The sequence below is a fragment of the Ambystoma mexicanum genome, chromosome 10 (genome assembly GCF_040938575.1).
Source record: "Ambystoma mexicanum isolate Mex_15411 chromosome 10, UKY_AmexF1_1, whole genome shotgun sequence".
In the NCBI taxonomy this organism is placed as follows: Eukaryota; Metazoa; Chordata; class Amphibia; order Caudata; family Ambystomatidae; genus Ambystoma; species Ambystoma mexicanum.
Window position 1 is genome coordinate 1,559,995,781 of NC_090932.1, and position 21,848 is coordinate 1,560,017,628.

Sequence of the window (21,848 nt, forward strand, 5' to 3'; positions counted from 1 at the left end):
CTCCACTGCAGGTTCTGTAAGGATAGTTTTGATCGTGACTACAAGGCGACTATTGGAGTGGATTTTGAAATTGAGCGATTTGAAATTGCAGGCATCCCGTATAACCTCCAGATGTAAGTGGTGGTCTGAGATTCTGGCGAGTATGTATGGAAGGAAGATTTTATAGCGGGTATGGAGGCTTCTTATTATGGTGTCTCTTACCTTTATTTTGTCACAGCAGCACGAATAAAGAATATTGATGCATTAACATCAGGACTGCAAATCACATAATCCTTCAGACTATCAAATAGGTCCTAGTTAGCCCCATGCGTCGACTATCCACTATTAATATGCTGTCCTTGCCCTGATACATTCATTCCTGCTGGTGGGTTTACAAAAGATAAGTATGCTTCAAGCTCTTTTGTTTTGGGGTTTTACCTAAGGATTTTTACTTGAAATGTTTCTTTATACTTGGTATTAGCGTGCAGCATTAAAATATGCAGGAACGTTAGTTTAAGAGAACCTGAGTGGTGCATCTGCGAGCTCAGTCCTTCTTTCATTTTTGCAGGCAGTGACACAGGCCACTTGTCTCCCACTTGCTTGTAAAAAAGTGTGGATCGCAGCACATCAAAGGAGTTTCCCACAGACTAATATAAATATGTTTTGAAGTAAAAGTGATGACTGGGAGAAGATTGAGTCATCGGCTTCCTAAACAAAACATGGCTTCATTGCTTTAATTTTTTTGCAAGTGTGTCGTACTGTCTTACTCCTGAATAACTTTGAAGTGAGACCGGGAGCAGGCAGCCATGGAACATGTGTAAAGTAAGGTAGCTTAAAGACACTCATTTAGTGCTAGTGCAGCAGCATGCTTACAACATCATTTTCCTAGTCAGGGGCTAGTTACAGATACTCATTTGGGGAGAAACATTATGGTCCAGAAGAATATGAAGAGGAAGCAGAGGGTGTTGCCAGATCCTACTTGAACAGGGGATATGCATGCCTTTTTTTGGACATCGCTGTCTCCAACTATATGCTTGTACTATGAATAGATCTCTGTCTGGATTACCTGTGGACATAGGGTGGCCGTTTTCATAGATAAAGCGCCACTAATTGCCCAGTGACAGGGACTCCAGGGCCTTCCTATTAATGCAACCAATGAGGGATGTTCATCCTGCCCTTCATCAGATTCCCATATAAGAAAACAGCATCACACTAGGGATGAGGGTGGCATATTTACTTCCAAGCCCACTGATCCCTAGGCAGAAAGTGATAGCTATTCTGTCAAAAAGGGTTTTAGACTCTTCTGTATCCACTGGCCATGTGGGTCATATGCCAACCAAGAGAGCTTGAGTCTTGTATTTATCTTGACACTCTTGGCAATTTAGTGCCTGCAGACTCAGTCCAGGTATCTAATGATTCAGATCTTCCTGCTCCTAGTTGGATGAACGATCTGATATGAAAGATCACTAATTTAACCTACAGAGAGGGTACCACTTCCTTATATATCCCATAATAAATCTAAGATGGATGCATCTTCTAGGGGTAGAATGGGGTAAAATGTACAAGACCGTTCCTCCCTGACAAATCTTCAGCTACCCCTTCACTAGAACAAGAAATAGGATGGTTTTATGTAAGTATGGGAAAGACCCCAGTGAAGGGATACACAACGCTGGCCATGCATGCCAAGATAAGTTACTGGATACTGTTGGTCCCCTGAATAAGATACTGAAAATTGAACAGAATGATGGGTTGGAAAACACAATGTTTTATCCAGAGTTATGACAAGCACTCGACCCACTTGCTTTATAAGTAATGCTAAGACGGCATTCATCTCTAAGAGGTAAATGGTAATTTTACAAAAAACAAAACCCAAGTTTGTAAAAATTGCAGACCAACAACCAGCATACCAGACGTTTTATTTTGCTATGATTTTCTCAAAGATGTCAGGTGTTCTGTAACAAACTTTCCTCCTTTTGCTAGAGCCCAGAAGACAATGCATGATATTTTTTTATTCTAGAGTTTTTGACTGGGCCAGTCAAAACAGGGGGAGTTCAACAAGGCAGGCCCAAGGATAGCTATGCCCTTTAACAGCCAGGGGCATGGGTGGTGTGACTGCAATTCAGAAGGATCAGTAAGCCTTTTTCCCGCCAAAAGGGTAATTCTTTATAGTGAGTTCCCCATCTAGGCTTAACAATGGTTCAGACTTGGGAACTAATCTCTCAATCGTTGCATTCTTCAAATGGTATAGAAGGTTTGTCTAGAGTTCATGCAGGTACAGAAGTTGAATTCTTGTCTAGAAAGGAGAAGCATGTTTGTTTTCATGAGGTGCAGTGCTTATTACAGAAAGTAGTAATAGACAATGGGCCCCATTACAAGAACGGTGGTAACACACCGATGCTACCGGCGGGTTGCCGCCATCCTCCTAACACTGAATCCGCCGCCTGACTTCCCGGTGCCACCAAGACATTACAAGTCCAGGCAGAGCGGGAAGTCAGGTGGCAGGACTCCATGGAAATGGGGTCACGGAAGCACCGGCACCGTTCTTAACGGTGCCGGTGCTTCCGTGACAACTATGCCTTCCTGGGCCCTTGCAACCGGCAGGTTAGACCTGCTGGGCGCAACAGCTCTAGAAGACAGAGTTGTAGTGTGGTGGTCCAGAAAAATTGCCGGCACGGTGTGACCAGCGCCCTATTTCCGGACTGCCACACTTAGAATGAGGACCAATGTCTCCCATGGTGCAGTGTTTTTGTGGTCTAGAAATAAGAAAAAATCTTGGGACAAGTGATAAATCTCCGGTCTTTAAGCAACTATTTGGTATTCCACCATTTCAAGATAGAGACAACTGCAGTACTTCGAGATGTCCTGCGGCCATTGGTTTAGGTGGTCTCAATTATGTCTTTTATGACAATTTGTAGAACCATTCATCTCTGATTTAGAAAGTATTTAAGGTTAAGATGGGGAAAGAGAGGTTCCCAATTCACCTGCATGCCATTGGGGCTTTCCTATGCTCCTTGGTTCTTCACCAACTTGCTTTTCCCAGTGGTAGCAACTCGTCATTGTAGAGGCATTTCCCATAAACTCTACATGGATGACATTCTGATAACGTCAAAGCCAAGCCAAGAACCCTTCAGCCACATGCAAGCAGACGATTGAGCTCTGCAGGTCTTGGGGTAATCATAAATCTGGATAAAACCAACAATTATCAATCCATGGAGTGTCTGGGATTTATAATTTGCTCATAGGAAAGCTCACTTTGCCTACCCATGGTGAAGGTACATTATATAAATATGGCGCTATGTAAACCTTCATTGATTTCCCTCTTGCATCTGTTCAGGAAAATAAATGTGCTGTGTTCTTCAATACAAGCAATAATTCTAGTTTCTCTCTAGAACAGGGTGTGTCAGAGATTGAAGATAGGGTACCCCCAGCAGGGGAGCTCGTATACAGACAGGGATTCTCTCTCAGTAAGGGCAAAGGAGGAGATAAGGTAGTGGTTACTTCACATGGAGGCATGGAAAGAGAGAGTTAGTTTTCGTTCTGTACTAGATATACTGTTAGCCAAGCCAGGTAAGGTTGGTTAGAAGAACCTTGATTGGAGGATCATGATTTCTTTGGGAGTCGAGGGAGCACATTAGCTATTTGCTTGCAGGGTCCTTGACAATAATAACATTTTCAAAACAAAGATTTCACTGTTTCATTCTTGTGCAGATGGGCATTGGGCTCCATTACAAGTTGAGCGGTGTGGCTAAAAAAAGTGATGGTAATTCTCTTGCCGACACTTTTTTGGGAAGTTTTGGGAATTACTGCCAATTTGACTGCTTCACCAAATTAGCCTGCCGGTTCTGTCTATCGCACAAGGAATCCATCGCCTTCCACCTCTTCTACAGACCACCTCACAAGAGAGACTCTTTAATTGCAGACACCCCCAACTTACTCTGCTCTGCCAAATTTGCACATTCAAATAATGTCTTTATCTCTATCTAATGTCCCCAGTTCACAGGCTGACAACCACACTCGAAGTACTCGCCCCCACGCACAACAAAGGCAGCACCCTAGACTTAGTCTTCAGATCATCCACCGGCATCACCTGTGCAGACACTATTCCAATTGACTGGTTTGACCATGCCTCCATCCCATTATCAGTCACCCACTCGACTACGGCTCATAAAGCTCATGCTAAACGCCCCCTCACTCAATGCCGCTCATTCAAAACCTTCCCAGTCAATGAGCTAAAAGCAAACCTTCAAGACTTCCCCACCACTGGCAATGCCTCGGGCCTACTGGAATTATTCTTCAACTCTGGTATGAAACTGGTGGACACTCATGCCACCCTAAAATCCGGCCTGTCTAAAACCAAACCATCTACCCCATGGAACACCCCGAGCTAGCCTCCAACACAAGCTCAATCAGAGCACTAGAGAAACAGGGGCGCAAAAAACCTAACTCAGTAGACCTTGCCACCCTCAATTCTCTGCGCGCAAACCGTAGGCTTCTTATTACCAAGGTCAAAGCTGCTTACTACTCCACCATCAATGCAGCATCCTCTAACAGAAGCAAAGCCCTCTTTGAAGTAGTAAAGCATTGTACCAAACCCTCACTCAATGCGACAGTATCAACACATTTTTTATAAAAAAATCAAAAAAATCAGAGAGACCATCAAATCAACCTGTCACAGCATTAGCATCCCCTACATCCCGGCACGCACACTGCCCCACTGGACCAAATTCTTTCCTCCCATTCCCCTGGATCTCCTACAAATGATTGCCTCCCTCAAACCTACTTCTTACTCTGACAATATAATTCCTGCCTCCATCATTAAACAGTTGGCAGGCCTGGAGCTCAATGCGCTCCTCAGCATCATCCATGCCCCCCTCGCAAAAGGATAATTCCTGGACACCCGCAAGACTGGTCTCATATGACCTCTTTTGAAAAAAACACTGTAGATCCAGACAACCTGGCCAACTACAGGCCTATTACGAACCTCCCATTTATTTGCAAAATCTTGGAAAAAGTAGTTGCTAGACAACCACTCGCCAGAACCAAACAACTCCACCTTAGTCAACGTAGCATCGAAACAGCCACCAGCGAAATGGTGGATGATGCTCTCCAAATCATGGATAAGGGCGACTCATGCCTCCTCATACTCCTTGTCCTCTCGGCTGCATTCAACACTGTCGAACACCACATCCTTCTCTCCCTCCTTGCTGACAGGATGAGATTCCCTTGCACCGTCTTGAACTGGTTTACCTCTTACCTCTCAGGCAGACACCAGGCTGTCCAGATGAACTTGTTACGTTGTAACTGACTTCAATTCTCCTGGAATCCCCCAAGGATCCATCCTCTCACCAGTCCTTTTTAACCTTTCCAAAGGATGGAACAAAACATCTGTCTCTATGGCCTCTGGGTCTGGCACCCAGTTGAAGAAATGTGGTAGTTGTGCATTCAGTCTGGAGGCAACTAGATCTATCACAATTGCATCCCAATGAGACCAAACAGACTGACTATTGCTGGAGTTTCAGAGTTTCACTGAGCATCAATCTGCGATCACAGTCAATGTTGCTGGATGGAATTCTGCTTGAACTTAATCTGTACAAAATGTACTGGCAATGTCTCTGTGATCCTTGGATCTCGTAAACACCAGTCGATTGTTATATCTCACTGCTAAGACATTGGGCGGCTAGAGAAGCCACGAGGAGCGTTGGCAGAAGTATATGTGGGCTGGCCAGTCTGTCAGTTTGTCTGTCTGAATATTGTATGTATTATATGTGATAAAGAAATGATGAAATGGTGAAGAGTGACAACCTATAGATGGCCCATGGTGTAAGCAGTGTTTGGATTTTATCTTTATTGCTGCTGTTAATGGTGTTCAGTCTAAGCGGGAGTGACGCAGCCATATTGATTGTAGTGAAAAAGTGGACTGTCTGTAGCAGATGAGAAGGGCATGGTAAAGGCTGCGTTTGGAACTGTGGTTTATTTACTTAATTCAATTTTATCTTTTCCTCTCTTCCCTTTCTTTAACTTCCTCCTCCCCCGGCAAACCATAATTCCCAACTTCACAGATGGGACACAGCCGGGCAGGAGAAATTTAAATGCATTGCAAGTGCATACTACAGAGGAGCACAAGGTGAGTGTTGGCCATTTATTTATTTATTTCTATTTATTTATTTCGGAGGCATCTATGCGCTAGATACTGTAAGTGCTTAGTACAGTTCTTCTGGTACGAGAACACGCCTAAGGATTACAGTGTAATCGTGGGTGGTACAAGCATACTTTGACATGCATCACCTCATGGTATTGGGGGCTTCATCAGGCATGCAGACAGAATAAAAGACAACATAGGTCTGAGTATACAGACTGGCAAAGCCTCACCTCATGGTATGAGGGGAAACATCAGGCATGCAGCCATGATGAGAGCATGGGCAGTCAGGCATTCTCACTGCCTATGCAAATCTGCAGGGTTTCTGAGTCCACCTTGATCTCTGTGGACAGTGCAGGGCTCCTCATTGTAACTGCCCTCTATAAGTGCTGTATATCCTCATCTCCTCCCAAACACAGGGCCACACTCCCTATAAGGTTTGCCTCCTCTCAACACACAGCATTCTGCACATGCTCAAAACATTTTTGGGGTGATACATTTACCATTTAGTATTTATTATATTACACTCCCTTGGCTCTAGATTTCTTAAACTGCCAAAAATTAAGAACACCAGAAAACCTAGTTAAAATGCTGGATGTTAAACTAAATAGTTGATCTACGTGTGAAAAAGCACCAAGGAAATGCAATGCATGTGCCTGATCGATTTGAAACAATTCCAGCTATCAGTTGAAATAATTGTCTTTTGAAATATCTGTCTGGCAACCCAATGCATATTTAAATGAGAAGTGAATTGTTCCAAACCATGGTATTAGCATATGGGCACCAGAGAATGCTTTGTTTAGATTCATTGTAAGGCATATGAAGGACGTGCCATACTCTTCCATACACAGCAGCTCATACATTCAAACCACCATTTCACTGCAGGGAATTTCCTATGAAGGTTGAGACATATAAGAACATCCCAAGGGAAGTCAAAGGGTTAATAGACCAACAGCATGGTAGCCTTGTCTACTATTAACAGAGTTAGGAATTCTGATTGACGCTATTCTAGGAAGCTTTTTAACCGTTCATTTTTAAATGGGCACTGTCCCTTTAAAGGTAATACTGCCATACTGGAAAGTCGTGATTATGTATGTATTACAGCCTTACTGAAAGGTCTTGTACGGTAAAGAAGCAGGGAAGTGCTGATACTGTTCAGCAAGTCTTGATTACTTTCATTTTCTCTGGGTAATTTCAGAGAATTGACAGTCACACAATGTATTCTTCTCCTTCTGTAGAGGACCATTTTCCCTGCCCGTAGTGATCTCTATCCACAGTTCATCCTCTACCACTCTGGCCCCTTTCCACAGGTTTATTCTTTCACCAGCCTGGCAGACCTACACAGGAACATCCCTTGCACAGGGCCCTCTCTCGTTCTTGTTTACCCATCTCGACTCACACTGAGTCCCACTATTTTTATCCATTCTTCATATAGTGAATCCTCTTCACATGACTGAGTCAACCACACAAACACCTTGTATATGTTTTGTTTTATCTTCCTGACTTTCCTCCACAGTTTCTCTTTCATCCTTTTACCTTTTTAGTTCCTCTGTTATCTCTCCCAGTCTTAAGACCACCCTAGCTCTCTAGGTTCTTCCTTAAATCCTTCTGCTCTGCAAGTTACTCCGGCCCACTTTCTGTCCACTCCAGCTGATCATCTGAGTTCCCCCTTGATCACTATAATACTCAGTATCTACATCACATCGTTACATCCTTATGCCATATCACCGCAGAAGGGACTCATTTCTATTGGCATTTCCATTCCAGCTCTGCCAGACCTGTCTCACATCCTACTTTGCTACAAAGGCCCTGTAGCATTTCTGCTAGATTATTTCTTTCTTCTGTTTTTATGTTCTCTTAAACACTGTGGGCAATAACCACATCTTGCTTCTTTATTTGTTCTCGAGGTTCCCATCATTCCAGTGTTTTCCACTCTCACCGGTCTGCCCTACCGGCTCCTTTTGGTTTATTTTCAGCTCTTCTTTCAGTCTTGTAACTTACCTATATCACACTGGTGGGGCATCAGAGAGATAAGGAACAATCAGTACTTGAGCTTTCCCAGAGTCCTGCCAATACAAAGGTGTTGAGTCAGCTCGCAGAACCCAGACTTACCAAAAATAGATGGTCCTGCAGGAAACAACCCATGTTAAAGAAATACCGGGATGCCCGACAGGAACTGGCATGTGATTAGATGAACTTGCCTGAAGGCTGCAGCAGGGACAAGAAAAGGAGACAAAGCAACGGCGGATAAAGACTTTTGCTGGAATTATGTTACGAGGCCAAGGACATGGGCAGGGTGCCCCCGCTTTGTTGGCAGATGTGTTTCTGTTGGGGTGGGCTTGTTTGGATAAGATTAGACAGAGGTAACTCCTGCAGCACTTTCAGGGAGTATTAAGGTCCATGGAAATAGTGATCTGCGAGCGGACCTTGGCTGGATCCAGACTCATACAGCCTTTCTTTTTGCTCCTCTGGGTTTTTCTGTAGCTAGTAGTGGCTCCTCTTGAACTCGCTTGGCTTCCCATCAGCTGCACAGGGGTTTACTTAAATACGTTTAGACGTGGCTCCAAACACTAATAAAGGGCATCAGAGCTCTGTGCAAAAAATATGAAACCAAAAAATACAAATATCAAAAACATGAAAGATATCAGTACAGCACAACAATTACAATATGTCTTCTTTAATTTCTTTTTGATGTTTGGTGTAGCACCAACATGATACCTTTATGTAAATAATGCAATCATCCAGACTCTATTACTTCCTGCCTGCACACAAAGCTCCAAAACACAATCAGTTTCCTACTAAGAAGGTTGGGTAGTACTACTGGAATAGTTGATAATGCCAAGCTGAGTGCCCTTAACTGGAGAAAGATTCATCACTGCCCATTACCTATTGAACACCAACAGATCCCTACAGAAGCGACTTTACTAGTTAAACCAGTGTTGTGCGGCTTTAGGAAAAAAACCTTCAAAAAGAGGAGTCAATTTGTAACAAAAATGAGGCAAAATCATCAGCAGTTTGTGAATATGCAAGAGAAGGATCAGATAGGGTGATGACAATAATGTATTGTGTAGAGAACAATCGCCTAGGAGAACAAGTATTTGGAGAGATAATGGAGTGATAGTATTTTATTTTAGTTTATTAAATAGCTCCAGAAAAATATAACTGACCCTGCCAAAAAGTATGATATTATATGTAAACTTGTTCTTATGCCAGCAATGCTCAGCTTTTCTGAGCTCTGTTCTTATGTTTCTTAAGGTAAGGGTCAATCATGGGTGAGAGGTTAGGTGGCAGCTACCTCAGGGGTAAAGCGTTTGTCTTTGAAGCAAGACAATGCAGAACAACACAGAGACTGCTTAGAGACTGGTCTCTGGTATTAAGTGCATTAATTAAGTGCACTATAAAGATCAATTAAGAAGAAAAAGACACAGGGCTTCATTACCAGTTTGCCAAGTCCGGAAACAAGGGTGCCGGTAAGCTCAGCGACACCCTTGTTTCTGGATCGTCAAACTCTGAGTCTGCCTGCCATGGCTGCTGTGCCCGACAAGTATGAACCTGCCGGGCGTAGCAGCGATGGTAGGCAGACTGACATTAGCAACGGTGCCGGTGCTTCCGTGTCCCCACTCCCATTCTATGGGAATGGGGATTTTCAATTTGCCCGCGCCTGACTTACCAGGCTGCCGGATTGGTAATGAGCCGATGGCACCAAAAAGTTAGGCGCCGGTAAAATTGTACATGTCTGGCGGAAACCCACTGGTATCACCGGAAGGGTTGCCGCTGGACCCCTATTGAGGCCCACAGAGGAGGGCATCCCCTTGTGTCTACCGGAGTGAGACTAGACGAGTGCAGGGGGATCAAAACACTGCAGCTGGTTTTGGACCTTGAAGTAGTTGCCAAAGTCGGAGCCTCTTGCAGGTTTTATGGGACAGGCGAGGTAGATCCATTCCATCAAAGGTGAACCCCTACAGTGTTACTGAGATAGAATCAATGGGCGGACAACCTCTCACAAATCCACAGCCAGTGGCAAAGTATTCTGACAGTACAGGATTCACACGCAGTTTCAGTTTGTGAAGATGAAAACATAGGTCAAACATCGAAAACATAGAGCTTGACCATTCCCATTAAGTCTCCAGTGGGTCCTGTGAGGGGTCAGAAATGCGAGACGGACAAGTAGATAGAGTTTTCTCACAAGAAGCCATTTTATTAAATAATAAAAGGTGAGATGAATGCTGATCTTTCCCAGGCTTAACAAGGATTTCCTTTCGATCAAACTAAGGCTAACGCACAATGACCTAATATGCAAAGTTATCTGTCCCTCACACTAATATACATACAACAAAACATACAGCAAATGTCTGGCAATATGAGCTTTACACAATAGCTCATTAACAAACACTATAAACAAGGATCCTTGTGATCCATGTTGAATCCCCTTCCCCTGGATCAATATAGGATGTTTGAAACCCAAAGTTCACTTTCATTAGCCAAGGAAAATGCACAGTTCCAAGATGTCCTTTAGCTTGGTTCAGCTTACAAATTAAGTCCCAATAAAAGTTTTTTCTATCTTGAAAACAATTATCACACCTTCAACAATCTTTTCTTGGTAAGCCTAAAAGGGTTCTCTCCTTCGATATCAAACAAAATGTCCATGTAAATATTCTCCACTCTGAAAGCAAATCATTTGTTATTATTTCAAATTTCTTCTTCATATGGAAAATTGTTTTGTCAGGATGGTTTACATTACAGTTCATTAAAACCACATTGGTGAAATTGACACTCCTTTTTCACCACAACCTTCTACCACTTTATAATACTTTAAATCATCTTCTTCCTGGTCCATTTGCTGCCAATACTAACCTCTAATTGTACCTTTCCTGGCAGGATAACACTCGTATCACTAATATTTGTACTCTGTGGTGAGGTTTATTCCAATCTTTCCACATTTAAATCCTCAATGGGGAAAGAGAATCAACAACTGCTTCTTGATTCAATCTCTTGGCTTTCAACACATTTGATTCACAGCTTCTAACGGCTTCTAGATTCACTGGCCGATTCATGGAATTAATGAGCGCCGAAAATTCCGGCGCAGAGGTGCCAAAACGTGCGAATCGCAGTGCAAGTGCGAACATCGCAGGGAAACCAGCGCACATCGATTCATGGAAGTCCGTGCGTGAGAAAAATATTGGATGTGTGCTGAAAAAGTGCGCGGCGCACGCCGGCGCACAAGTCTTCCAACGGCGTGCGCCACGGACACAGCGAAATCGCACATAGCGCGGCACACATAACAAAAGTAGGCGGAACACGGGGCGTAACACTCGGACTGGGGAACAACGCGTGAAAATATGGCCGTCACGGGGGAAGTACAGGAGGCAAGTGCGCGGAACGCCCACACGCTCGCCCACAACTCGTATTTATGGAATCGAATAGGGCAAACCAGCGCACGGGCAAAGACGCGCACAGGGCCAAACAAGTCCGCCACAAGAAAGCAGGCGGTAGCGTCCCTGCGCCTGAAATAAATGTGCGCCAAAATGTGCGCTAACAAAAAGCACCTATATACAGCTATGATGAATGATCCATACTGTGGCCCTCTAGGACAAATGTGGTGCAAAGGGGTACGCGACAAACACGGACACCCGCTGTGTGAAAAATAGCGTGTGCGTGTATTTTGGGGTGCGCGGGAAGTTCCACAAGCGATTGGCCTGGGTACGTGTATTTCGGGGTGCGTGGGAAGTTCCACACGCGATTGTCCTTGGTACGTGTATTTCGGGGTGCGCGTGAAGTTTCACACGCGATTTCAGCAGGGTACGTGTATTCCAAGGTGCGCAGGAAGTTTCACACGCAAATTTGCAGGGTACGTGTATTCCGGGGTGCGCGTGAAGTTCCACATGCGATTTCAGCAGGGTACGTGTACTCCGGGTGCGCGGGAGGTTCCACACGCGAATCCAGCAGCCCACGTGTATTTCGGGGGTGCCGGGGAGTACTACACGTGAATTGGCCGTGTGGGTCCTCCCAGGTGTTCCCTCTACACCCTCCACGGCCCCTGCAGGCAGCCCACACCACAGGGGACTACCCTGCACCCCTGCACATGTCCCGCAGGCAGCCCATCCACCATGGCCATGCCCCCCAGCCAACCCATATGTCACCTTGCACTACTGCCCACCAACACATGTCTCCCAGCACCCCCACCCCCAACAGTCATGGGTACTCTCCACCAGGACCCCACTCATATCTCCCAGCACCCCCACCCCCCAGCATCCAGGTGCACCCTCCACCAGGCCCCCACTCGTGTCCAACTCATGTCTCCCTACACCCCCACCCCCCAGCAGTCAGGAGTACCCTCCACCAGGCCCCCACTCATGTCTCCCTGCACCCCCACCCCCCAGCATCCAGGGGCACCCTCCACCAGGCCCCCACTCATGTCCCCCTGTGCCCCCACCCCCCAGCATCCAGGGGCACCTGCCAGCAGGCCCCCACTCATGTCTCCCTGCACCCCCACCCCCCAGCATCCAGGGGCACCCTCCACCAGGCCTCCACTCATGTCCCCCTGCACCTCCACCCCCAGCATCCAGGGGCACCTGCCAGCAGGCCCCCACTCATGTCCAACCCATGTCTCCCTGCACCCCCACCCCCCAGCAGTCAGGGGCCCCCTCCAACGGGCCCCCACTCATGTCTCCCTGCACCCCCACACCCCAGCATCCAGGTGCACCCTCCACCAGGCCCCCACCCATGTCCAACTCATGTCTCCCTGCACCCCCACCCCCCAGCAGTCAGGGGCACCCTCCACCAGGCCCCCACTCATGTCTCCCTGCACCCCACCCCCCAGCATCCAGGGGCACCCTCCACCAGGCCCCCAATCATGTCCCCCTGCATGCCCACCCCCCAGCATCCAGGGGCACCTGCCAGCAGGCCCCCACACATGTCCAACTCATGTCTCCCAGCACCCCCACCCCCCAGCAGTCAGGGGCACCCTTCACCAGGCCCCCACACATGTCTCCCAGCACCCCCACCCCCCAGCAGTCAGGGGCACCCTCCACCAGGCCCCCACTCATGTCTCCCTGCACCCCCACCCCCCAGCATCCAGGGGCACCCTCCACCAGGCCCCCACTCATGTCCCCCCGTACCCCCACCCCCCAGCATCCAGGGGCACCTGCCAGCAGGCCCCCACTCATGTCCAACTCATGTCCCCCTGCACCCCCACCCCCCAGCAGTGCAGGGCACCTGCCAGCAGGCCCCCACTCATGTCCAACTCATGTCCCCCTGCACCCCCCAGCAGTGCGATTGGCCTGGGTACGTGTATTTCAGGGGTGCGCGGGTAGTTTTACACGCGATTTCAGCAGGGTACGTGTATTACGGGTCCGCGTGAACTTCCACACGCGATATCAGCAGGGTACGTGTATTACGGGGTTCGCATGAACTTCCACACGCGACTGGGACTGGGAGAGTGGGGTACGTGTATTCCTGGGGTGGCCGGGAAGATTTACACGCGACTGGGCCTGGGAGAGCGTGTTACGTGTATTCCTGGGGTGGGTGGGAAGATTTACACGGTCGCCTACAACGCGCCAAAAAAGACGGTCCAATCCGGAAACACGTACGCCAGCATGAAGCAGGCGCACGTCGACTCGCAGGAAGCAGGCGTACGTCGACCCGCGCAGCATAAAAGTGTGCGCAACCAACAAACAAGCCCAGACGCCAGGATGAATATACCGTTCCTAGCAGCAGTGGCCGTGGGATACCGCAGGAGGAGGAGGAGGATAGTCAGGGCCAGAATCTTTACACCCAGAACCAGCCTTTTTGGTATGCCTGATGACCAGGTGTATGGGAGGTACAGGTTTCCACCTCACATAATACTCAACCTGGTCAGTGAGTGGGAGGATGACCTCACATCACCCACCCTGTGCTCCCAAGCACTCAGCCCCCTGGAGAAGGTCCTCAATGTACTGCACTTCTTGGCTACCGGATCATTTCAGCGGACAAGTGCCATAGTGGGGGGGGGTGTCACAGGCCACGCAGTCACGGTGCCTACACCAGGTGTTGGCCATCACCACTGCACGCCCATCAGTCCGCAGGCACATATACCTGCCCAGAACACCTGCGGAAAGGCAGGCTGTCAGCCAGGATTTCTACGGAGTGGCACAATTCCCCAAAGTGCTAGGTGCCATTGATTGCACCCATGTGGCTCTACGTCCCCCCAGGGCATCTGAGCACATCTATAGAAACCGCAAGCACTGGCTTTCCATCACCGTCCAGGTAGTATGTGATGCCAAGGGAATCATCACCTCAGTATATGCCAACTATCCAGGGTCCACCCACGACAGCTTCATATACAGGATGTCAACCCTAAACCGGTACATGGAAGCAGGGCGGCATGGCGATGCATGGCTGCTTGGTGAGTATAAATGCCACTGCACACGCATGCATGTCAGATACAGAGTAATGTCACTACCCCACTAATGATACCCATCACCACCTCCCCCAGGGGACAGTGCCTACCCTCTGAGAACCCACATGATGACGCCAATTCGGAACCCCATCATGCCTCCCGAGGTAAGATACAACACAGCCCATATTGCAACCCGGGGCATAGTGGAGCGCACATTCGGAGTCCTCAAGTCACGCTTTCGCTCCCTTGACCGTTCTGGCGGGCAGCTGTTATACGCTCCCCCAGTAGTGTGCAGGATCATAGTGGCAGCATGTGTCCTGCACAATGTTGCAACACGCCGGGGCCTGGCTGTGGACATGGTGGTGCCCCCACATCCTCAACCACATGCACGCCCGCTGCACATGGGAGGGGAAAGGGCACGGGGTGAGGCAGCCCGTACGCAGCTGGTGGCTAATTACTTCACATAGAAATCACACCCCTGTGGAGTGCACACAGCCCTGGCACATACCATCTGACAATCAATGATGACTCAATCTGACAATTATGATGAATGAAGGGACAGTCAACTGTCAGAACCATAGCAGCCTGAGATTGTTCACCTGAAAGTTTCACAATGTGTGCATCCCTACCTACACAAACACCACCAATGCAGTGTCATCAAAAGACACACTTCTCTATGCAGCAAAAATGAATACCCACTTGCAAAATACAACATGAGAACAGTGCCATGTTACCCAACCCCTCCCCGGCACCGCCACACAACACGCCATGGCATGTCATGCTATGTGAGAGCAAACAAAGTAATCCCCACAACATGACACAAGTGTCACAAAGTACAGTGTCCCTAATGGAAACTGGCCACACATGAAATTCTCACAGTAATGCAGGACCAACAACACACATTACCAAATATTTAGCAATAATAAAAATCACCTACACAACCTCAAACCTACCATAAACATGACAGTACGATTTAAAAAATTGGTAGTCTCACTACCTGATAATGGCAGCACTTCGACCACTTCCAACTGTACAGTGTTAGCGCCACGCAAAAGTGTATGTGCATTGCTTATAACATGGACTCCATTTCCAAAGTAGACCACCTTGTGAAGACATGAGGAATGGACCTGCAAATTAGGAGGATGAGATGGATGCAGAGGCACATATCAATACACCATCCAGTGTACAATACAACAACAATATGCACTAGGAATGTATACACAGTATTGACTACAGACTGCCCACACAGCAAATGGTAGTCCAACGTCACTGTGTAAGTCAATGTCACTTGGGCACACCCTTTGTAAGCCCATGGAAACGGGAAGCAGGAGGGGTGTGTGTCACACAAACCCAAGCATCTAACCCAAATTCAGGACAAGCCTGCATGTGCCCAGCCACAATACAGCGTATGCCCACGGGAGCCACACAAGGCAACACACTGTTAAAAAAATTCAAAAATCAAAAATCAAAAATGGCCATGTATGGGCCAGAGGGGGGTGGGGGAGGCCACCCAGGAGGTCCGAGGACAGGGTGCACACCAAAACCCACCTGTGTGGATTTTGGAGAAAAAAAAACACCTCCATGGGCTCATGGCCTGCACGGCTACCCTATTGTGAGAGAATCCCTGCTGTTGCTCTCCTCACCCTCTGCAGCTGCATCAGGAGGTGGTGGTACTATGGGAGGCAGCCCACGCAAAGCCCTAGTCTGGTCCTCCATGGCAGCAAGCATGCGGGTGTGGAAGGTCTGGTTCTGGAGGATAATCGTGCGGAGGTCCCCATGCAACAACTCACGGGATGCCCGGAACTCCTCCCGAGTTGCCTGCATCTCAGCTGAGAGCCAGAACCTCCAACTTATAGCGATTTTGCGATCCCGCAAAATGCCGCGAAAACGGCCGTTTTGCACAAAATGCTGCAAAAACGGCTGTTTCGTGCTAAAAAAAATTCTTTAAAAAAAAACGTTTTTTTTTTTTACATTGTTTTTTTTAGGTCATCTGCAAAAATTACTGTTTTAAAAAAAATAATACTCAGGGTGCCAGGTTCTCAACTTTTATTTGCACAAGAAATGAAATGCGCTAACACATCTCATCACTTGCGCCCCAAAAAAGTGCAGCCCAATCCACAAGGGACACATGAATGGGCACATTTTATATGCGTGCCCATTCAGATGGCCTTTTTCACCTCCTTGATCAAATAAAGTGGCGTTTCTGTCAATTTAAAAGCGCATCCCTCATTTCCAAGCAAGATGCACTTTTAAGTGTGCAGAAATTGTAGGCAATCCTATGCACACGGGATGTGGGGCTGCCACTGCATGACAGGGTCTTTCCTGACCCTGTCATGCATTTCTTTTAAGGTTTGAACCGCTGCTGTGTCGTTTGCATTTCGGTTCCTCAAACAGGATGAAAATGCATTTTTTGGGTCGCATTTTACAGCGGCAGGCACCTGGAGGGCCTGTCCCTGTGAAAGGTGCTGGGAGCTTGCAGCACACTGTCGGGAAGAGCGATTCTATTCAAAGTACTGCCCATTTTGATGACAAAATCTATTGAATGTTACAATTTGACCTATTTCGTCCAGTACTATTCGATTGATTTTTATAAATACTGAACATGTGTTGCGGGGGGGTCACCCGCTCCCCATGTTCAGTATTTTTGGTCTAGGGTGGTTGCAGAAGTGTTTTCCCCTTTTTCCTCAAAACTGGAGGTGGGGACAGAAAAAAAAGAAAATAACGAAAAAGAGACCCTGCGGAGTCGGATCCGACCCGCGTTAGAGGGACGGATCTGGCACCGCAGGGTTGCAGGAGAAGCGGCAGCGACTAGGCAGTTAAGTAGGGGAGGGGGTGGGGTGGTGGTGAAAGGTACATTTTGGGTTGTTTGGCTGAAGTGCAAATCAATTCGCAGCAAAATGGACTACGGTCAATTCCACTGCAAATAATTACACTTCGGTCAAACAACCCAGAACACCATTCAAGGCAGCTGGCCAGCGCACAATTTACACTACAGCTGAAGCCTGTGAAAATGCGCCGGTCACCTTTGAGAATAAGGTGACCTGCTCATTTCCAAAAATGGGTTGTCTAAAAATAGCATATCTTCCGTTCTTTTTTTAAATGCCCCATTATTTGATGAACTGGGTCAAAATCGACATTTAAAAAAAATAAAATAAATGGTTACACTATGAGAGAGAGGGAGAGTGATGGGTGAGATGTGAAGTGATAGGCAAGAAAGCGGAGGGAGAGCAGTGGGTCAGAGGAGGAAGCGCTGCACAAGAGAGCAGAGGAAGCAGTGATGCTGTGGGCCAGAAATCTGAGAGCGAGCAGAGGTACAGAAAGTAGAGGGAGCGTGTGGTCAGTGAGCCAGAAAGCAGAGAGGAAGCGGTTGGCCAGAAAGAGGCAGTGAGCTGCAGATTGGGAAAAAGGATGAGGGAAGAGTGCGATAGAATGGGAGAAAGCATGCAAGATGCAGAAGCAGCACAAAAGAATGAAGGACTGTATATTGCAGGAGGAATTGTAGAGTGTAAGGTGTGAGTTGGGAGTATGATTTGGAGTGTGGCAGGGGCTGGGCAGTGCAAATTGTGACTTGACAGTGTGACATAGCACGTCAATATTTGTATGACAGAGTGAGAGGTTAAGGAATGTAAGTTGTGATGGAGAGTTGGTGAGATGTGTGTTGGTGAGAGAGGTGTGTGGGTGTTTAGGGGATTGGAGAACATAGAAGGGGAATATTTTCAGCATTACAATTGATAATGATCAATTTAGTTAATAATATTAAATAGGCATGAACATTAAACCAGAAATGTAGCCAAATGAAACACTGTTCTGCCAAGCCAGAGACATCTGGGACTCTTCCTATTAAATTAATACAAAAGATACATAATAATGATACCCTGGCTCTGTTGTAGCCTTGCACTCTGCCTATTTCCTGCAATGTGGCAATCTTACACACTCCAGTTAACACAAAATGTCCTGCAAAAAGGCCGCAATAAATAAAGGTTTGTGCCGCAAAATTTGCCATTTCATGTCGCAAAATTTGCCATTTCATGCCGCAAAATCCTGGACGGTCTGGAGAGCGTACGTGTGAGCCGCTCCAGCTGCTGTTCTGTCCTCGTGTCAGTTGAAGCCTCAAGCTCAACAAGAGTCACCCTGAGCTGACGGAGTTCCACCCTCAGGGCTTCCTTGTGGCCCTGGGACTCAATAGAAATGGCTTCCCGCAGAGTCTCCAGTGCCGCCCGTCTGTCCCTGCTGGACGCCAACATGTCCTCCCTGTGTGACTGGCAAATGGAGTCTGTTGCCTGCTGTAGTTGTTCCATCAGCCTTTCTTGGGGGACAATGGAAGTGGCCACCCTATCCATGGCCTGAGCCATCATCTCAGATGATGCTGCCTGTTGGTTTGCCATACCGTATATGGATTGCTCCCATGCGGTATTGCCAGGTGGCGTACGGCCACCGCGTCGGCGGGCACCACACCTGTCTGGGGCAAGGCGAACTGCGCCTTGCTGTGCCGGCACTGCCTGAGGCTGCAGGACTGCATTCCCCCTCTGATCTGCTGGCCCAGGAACAGGATCAGATGTTGCGGAGAGTGACCCTGCATCCGTAACCACCAAAGGCGGACCTACCAACACTGACATCCCCATTGAGGGTTCTACCCCTGGTGCAGGTGGGTTGGACAGTACAGAATCCCTCCCAGAAACACCTGCGATGGCACATAGGTCTCATCATCCGAATCGACACCTGAATAGAGCTCGGGGGAGGTGCACGCAGAGACACCCCTTGAGAGAATAGTCTGCAGCAAGTGTGGGTTCTCACCCACCACCACACCACGTCCCTCACTGGTGCCCGGTCGGGCCTGAGACATTTGCTGCATGCTTGCTAGCAGTGCCATCACACATTGGCCTGTGATTGGCATGTCCAATACACATACATGACACATGCCATCACACAGATGGCATGTACCATAGCCATGTCACACATGTGACAATAGGACTGAGAAATGGCTAGTGAAAGTGGTGGAATGCAAACAATCAACCTGAATGAACACAGAATAATACGCAAAAATGTTGTGGCAAGATGACACTTCAAGGGCAACTGGCGTGAGGTTGGGCTAAATGTCTACTGTTGCCAGAAGGGATACTGCAATACCCAAATCCTGGTGCGCAGAATGTATTGGATGAAGCACATGGGTGACCCAAACCACTCAGGCACACACACCCTCACCTGGCACTCAATCAGAAGCCCTCACACACACACCATGCACATGGATGACACACACATGCATGTGCACTCACCGGACAACGCCTCTTAATCTGGCAGGTCTCCCATGCCTTGGATCTGTCCCTCCGTGACGTAGGTCCCAGAAACATACTCATGTGGAGTGAGTTCAATGTCCTCTGCTGGAGACCCACCTCCAGTCACTAGAGTAGCGACATGACTTGAGGCCAGCTTTTTCTTTGCCCTGCGCTTCAGGTCATTCCAGCACTTGTAGCAATCATTATCTGTGCGCCTCACGAATCCAAGGGCACTTATGATGTCCGGGATGGTCTGCCAGTGTGCCAGACGTTGTGCAGGTGTGTTCTTGCATCCTGCAGTAATCTCCATTTCACTGTCATGTGCGGACACATAATCCACAAGTGCATCAAGTTCGGCCTGATTGAAGCTGGGATTCCTTGGCGGGCCGGACTGTGTAGCCGTGTCTGGGGCATCAGCCTGTACTGGACGAGCACTCTTCCTCTTCCGCTTGGAAGGTGGTGGGGATCCTGAGTGTCCTACACCGCTCTGGACACTAGGGGCAGGAGCCCCGGTGGACTGTGGACTAGGAGTGTGGGAATGAACACTCACCATGGGACTTTGTGCTGGCATTAGCTGAAGTGTGATGTAGTCAGGGGGAACGTCAGCAGGATGGACTGGGACCGACACTGTCCTGGCTGAGAGACTCAGAGTTGGGGTGGATGGAGCCGCAGCTGCCCCTGCAGCCTCCCCACCCTGCCTACTCGGGGCAGCAGATGATATAGCTGCCCCTGATCCACGTGGCCTGGTGACATCATTGTGCACCGCCACACGTGGCCTAGACCTGCTGACCTGGAAGTCAGCCATGGAGTCACCCTGTGCCAGGTCTGGTGCCACAATGGGCTGGTCCAACAAGGGCTGAGCAGGGATGGTGTCAGCCACGTTACCCTCAACCAGGGGGGGGCATGGGTGTCCCTGACTGGTCATCCACACATGGGGGACTAGGGGCACCCTGCAAGTCCCGCCCACGTCCCCTACCGTATCCACCACGGCCACCTCTTGAGGCTCGGCCACCTTTGCCACCCTTACCGCGCGCTCACCTCCCAACCATGGCACTGATGTTGTGCGTATGGGAGTTGCAGTAAACTATTGTCCTGGGCAATTGGGGGTCAAAGGGGTAGGGTACTAGATGGAATTCGTACCCTAGTGCTCTAGCAAGGCTGTATGTGACCCCTGGGGGAAGATGACGGGTCACGCAACGCACAGGCACCCCAAAAAAGGGAGATAATGTGCACGCAACCCCTCCTAGACCACGTGCGTGGAAAAATAAACCTGCACTATGCTGTGGCACCCAGAAACACAAAAATGAATGTATGCGTGTCACACGCAGCCTAGAATGACCTCTGAAGGGGTACGCGACACACGGGGCAAGCACAGATGTTAAATACGTGTGCGACTCACCGTCTGCCTGGATTAATAGCGTGAAAAAGACACGCGTGTGCGCCTTGGCAACACCCCCGCCAAAAGAAGAATTGTACGCTGTCTGAGGAGACAGGACAACAGAAAAAGTGAACGCTGTTTGAGGAAACAGGCCCAGGAAAAAGAAAAAAAGAGAAAAAGCTGTCAGAGGTAACATAGAGTACGAACTTGGAACGCCGTGAAGTAAATCGCGTGTGAACCGACAAGAAGTACAGATTTCACCCACTCGCTCTCCACAAAAAGCACGTACAAGGAAATGGCGTTCTACACGTACCTTTTAAACATGCCCACACGTCCAGCGTCACTTCCGCGTGTACGCGCTAAGGCCCTATCCTCCAATTACACGAGCTGGCACTCTGACGTGCAGTCCTTGGACGTGTAACATGCACCCGTGTACAGGGAAACGCCCACGCACGTCACAGACGTGCATACGCGCTGAGGCCCTTTCCACCAATTACACGCTATGACAATCTGACGTGCTTATTTTTTCTACGCGCCATGGAAAACGCACGTGCGCGTAACGTCATAGACGCGCCTACACGCTGGGGGCCTTTGGGCCAATGAATTCACGTACGTGTGCTGACGTGCTTACGCGCTAAGGCCCTTTCCTCGAATTACACGCAGACGTGCTGGATTTTCATGTGCCAAATCACTCCGTATCAAGCT

The 21,848-nt window shown here is 48.3% G+C and overlaps 1 protein-coding gene across 1 annotated transcript in view; it reads left to right on the forward strand.

Annotated features, from left to right (window-relative positions):
- Window positions 1–21,848, forward strand: part of LOC138492582 (ras-related protein Rab-36-like) — a 143,919-nt gene that overhangs the window by 57,875 nt on the left and 64,196 nt on the right. Inside the window, exons 5-6 of the mRNA XM_069619854.1 lie at window positions 12–113; window positions 6,039–6,103. Of these exons, the coding sequence (XP_069475955.1) occupies window positions 12–113; window positions 6,039–6,103 (167 nt within the window). The remainder of the gene's footprint in view (window positions 1–11; window positions 114–6,038; window positions 6,104–21,848) is intronic.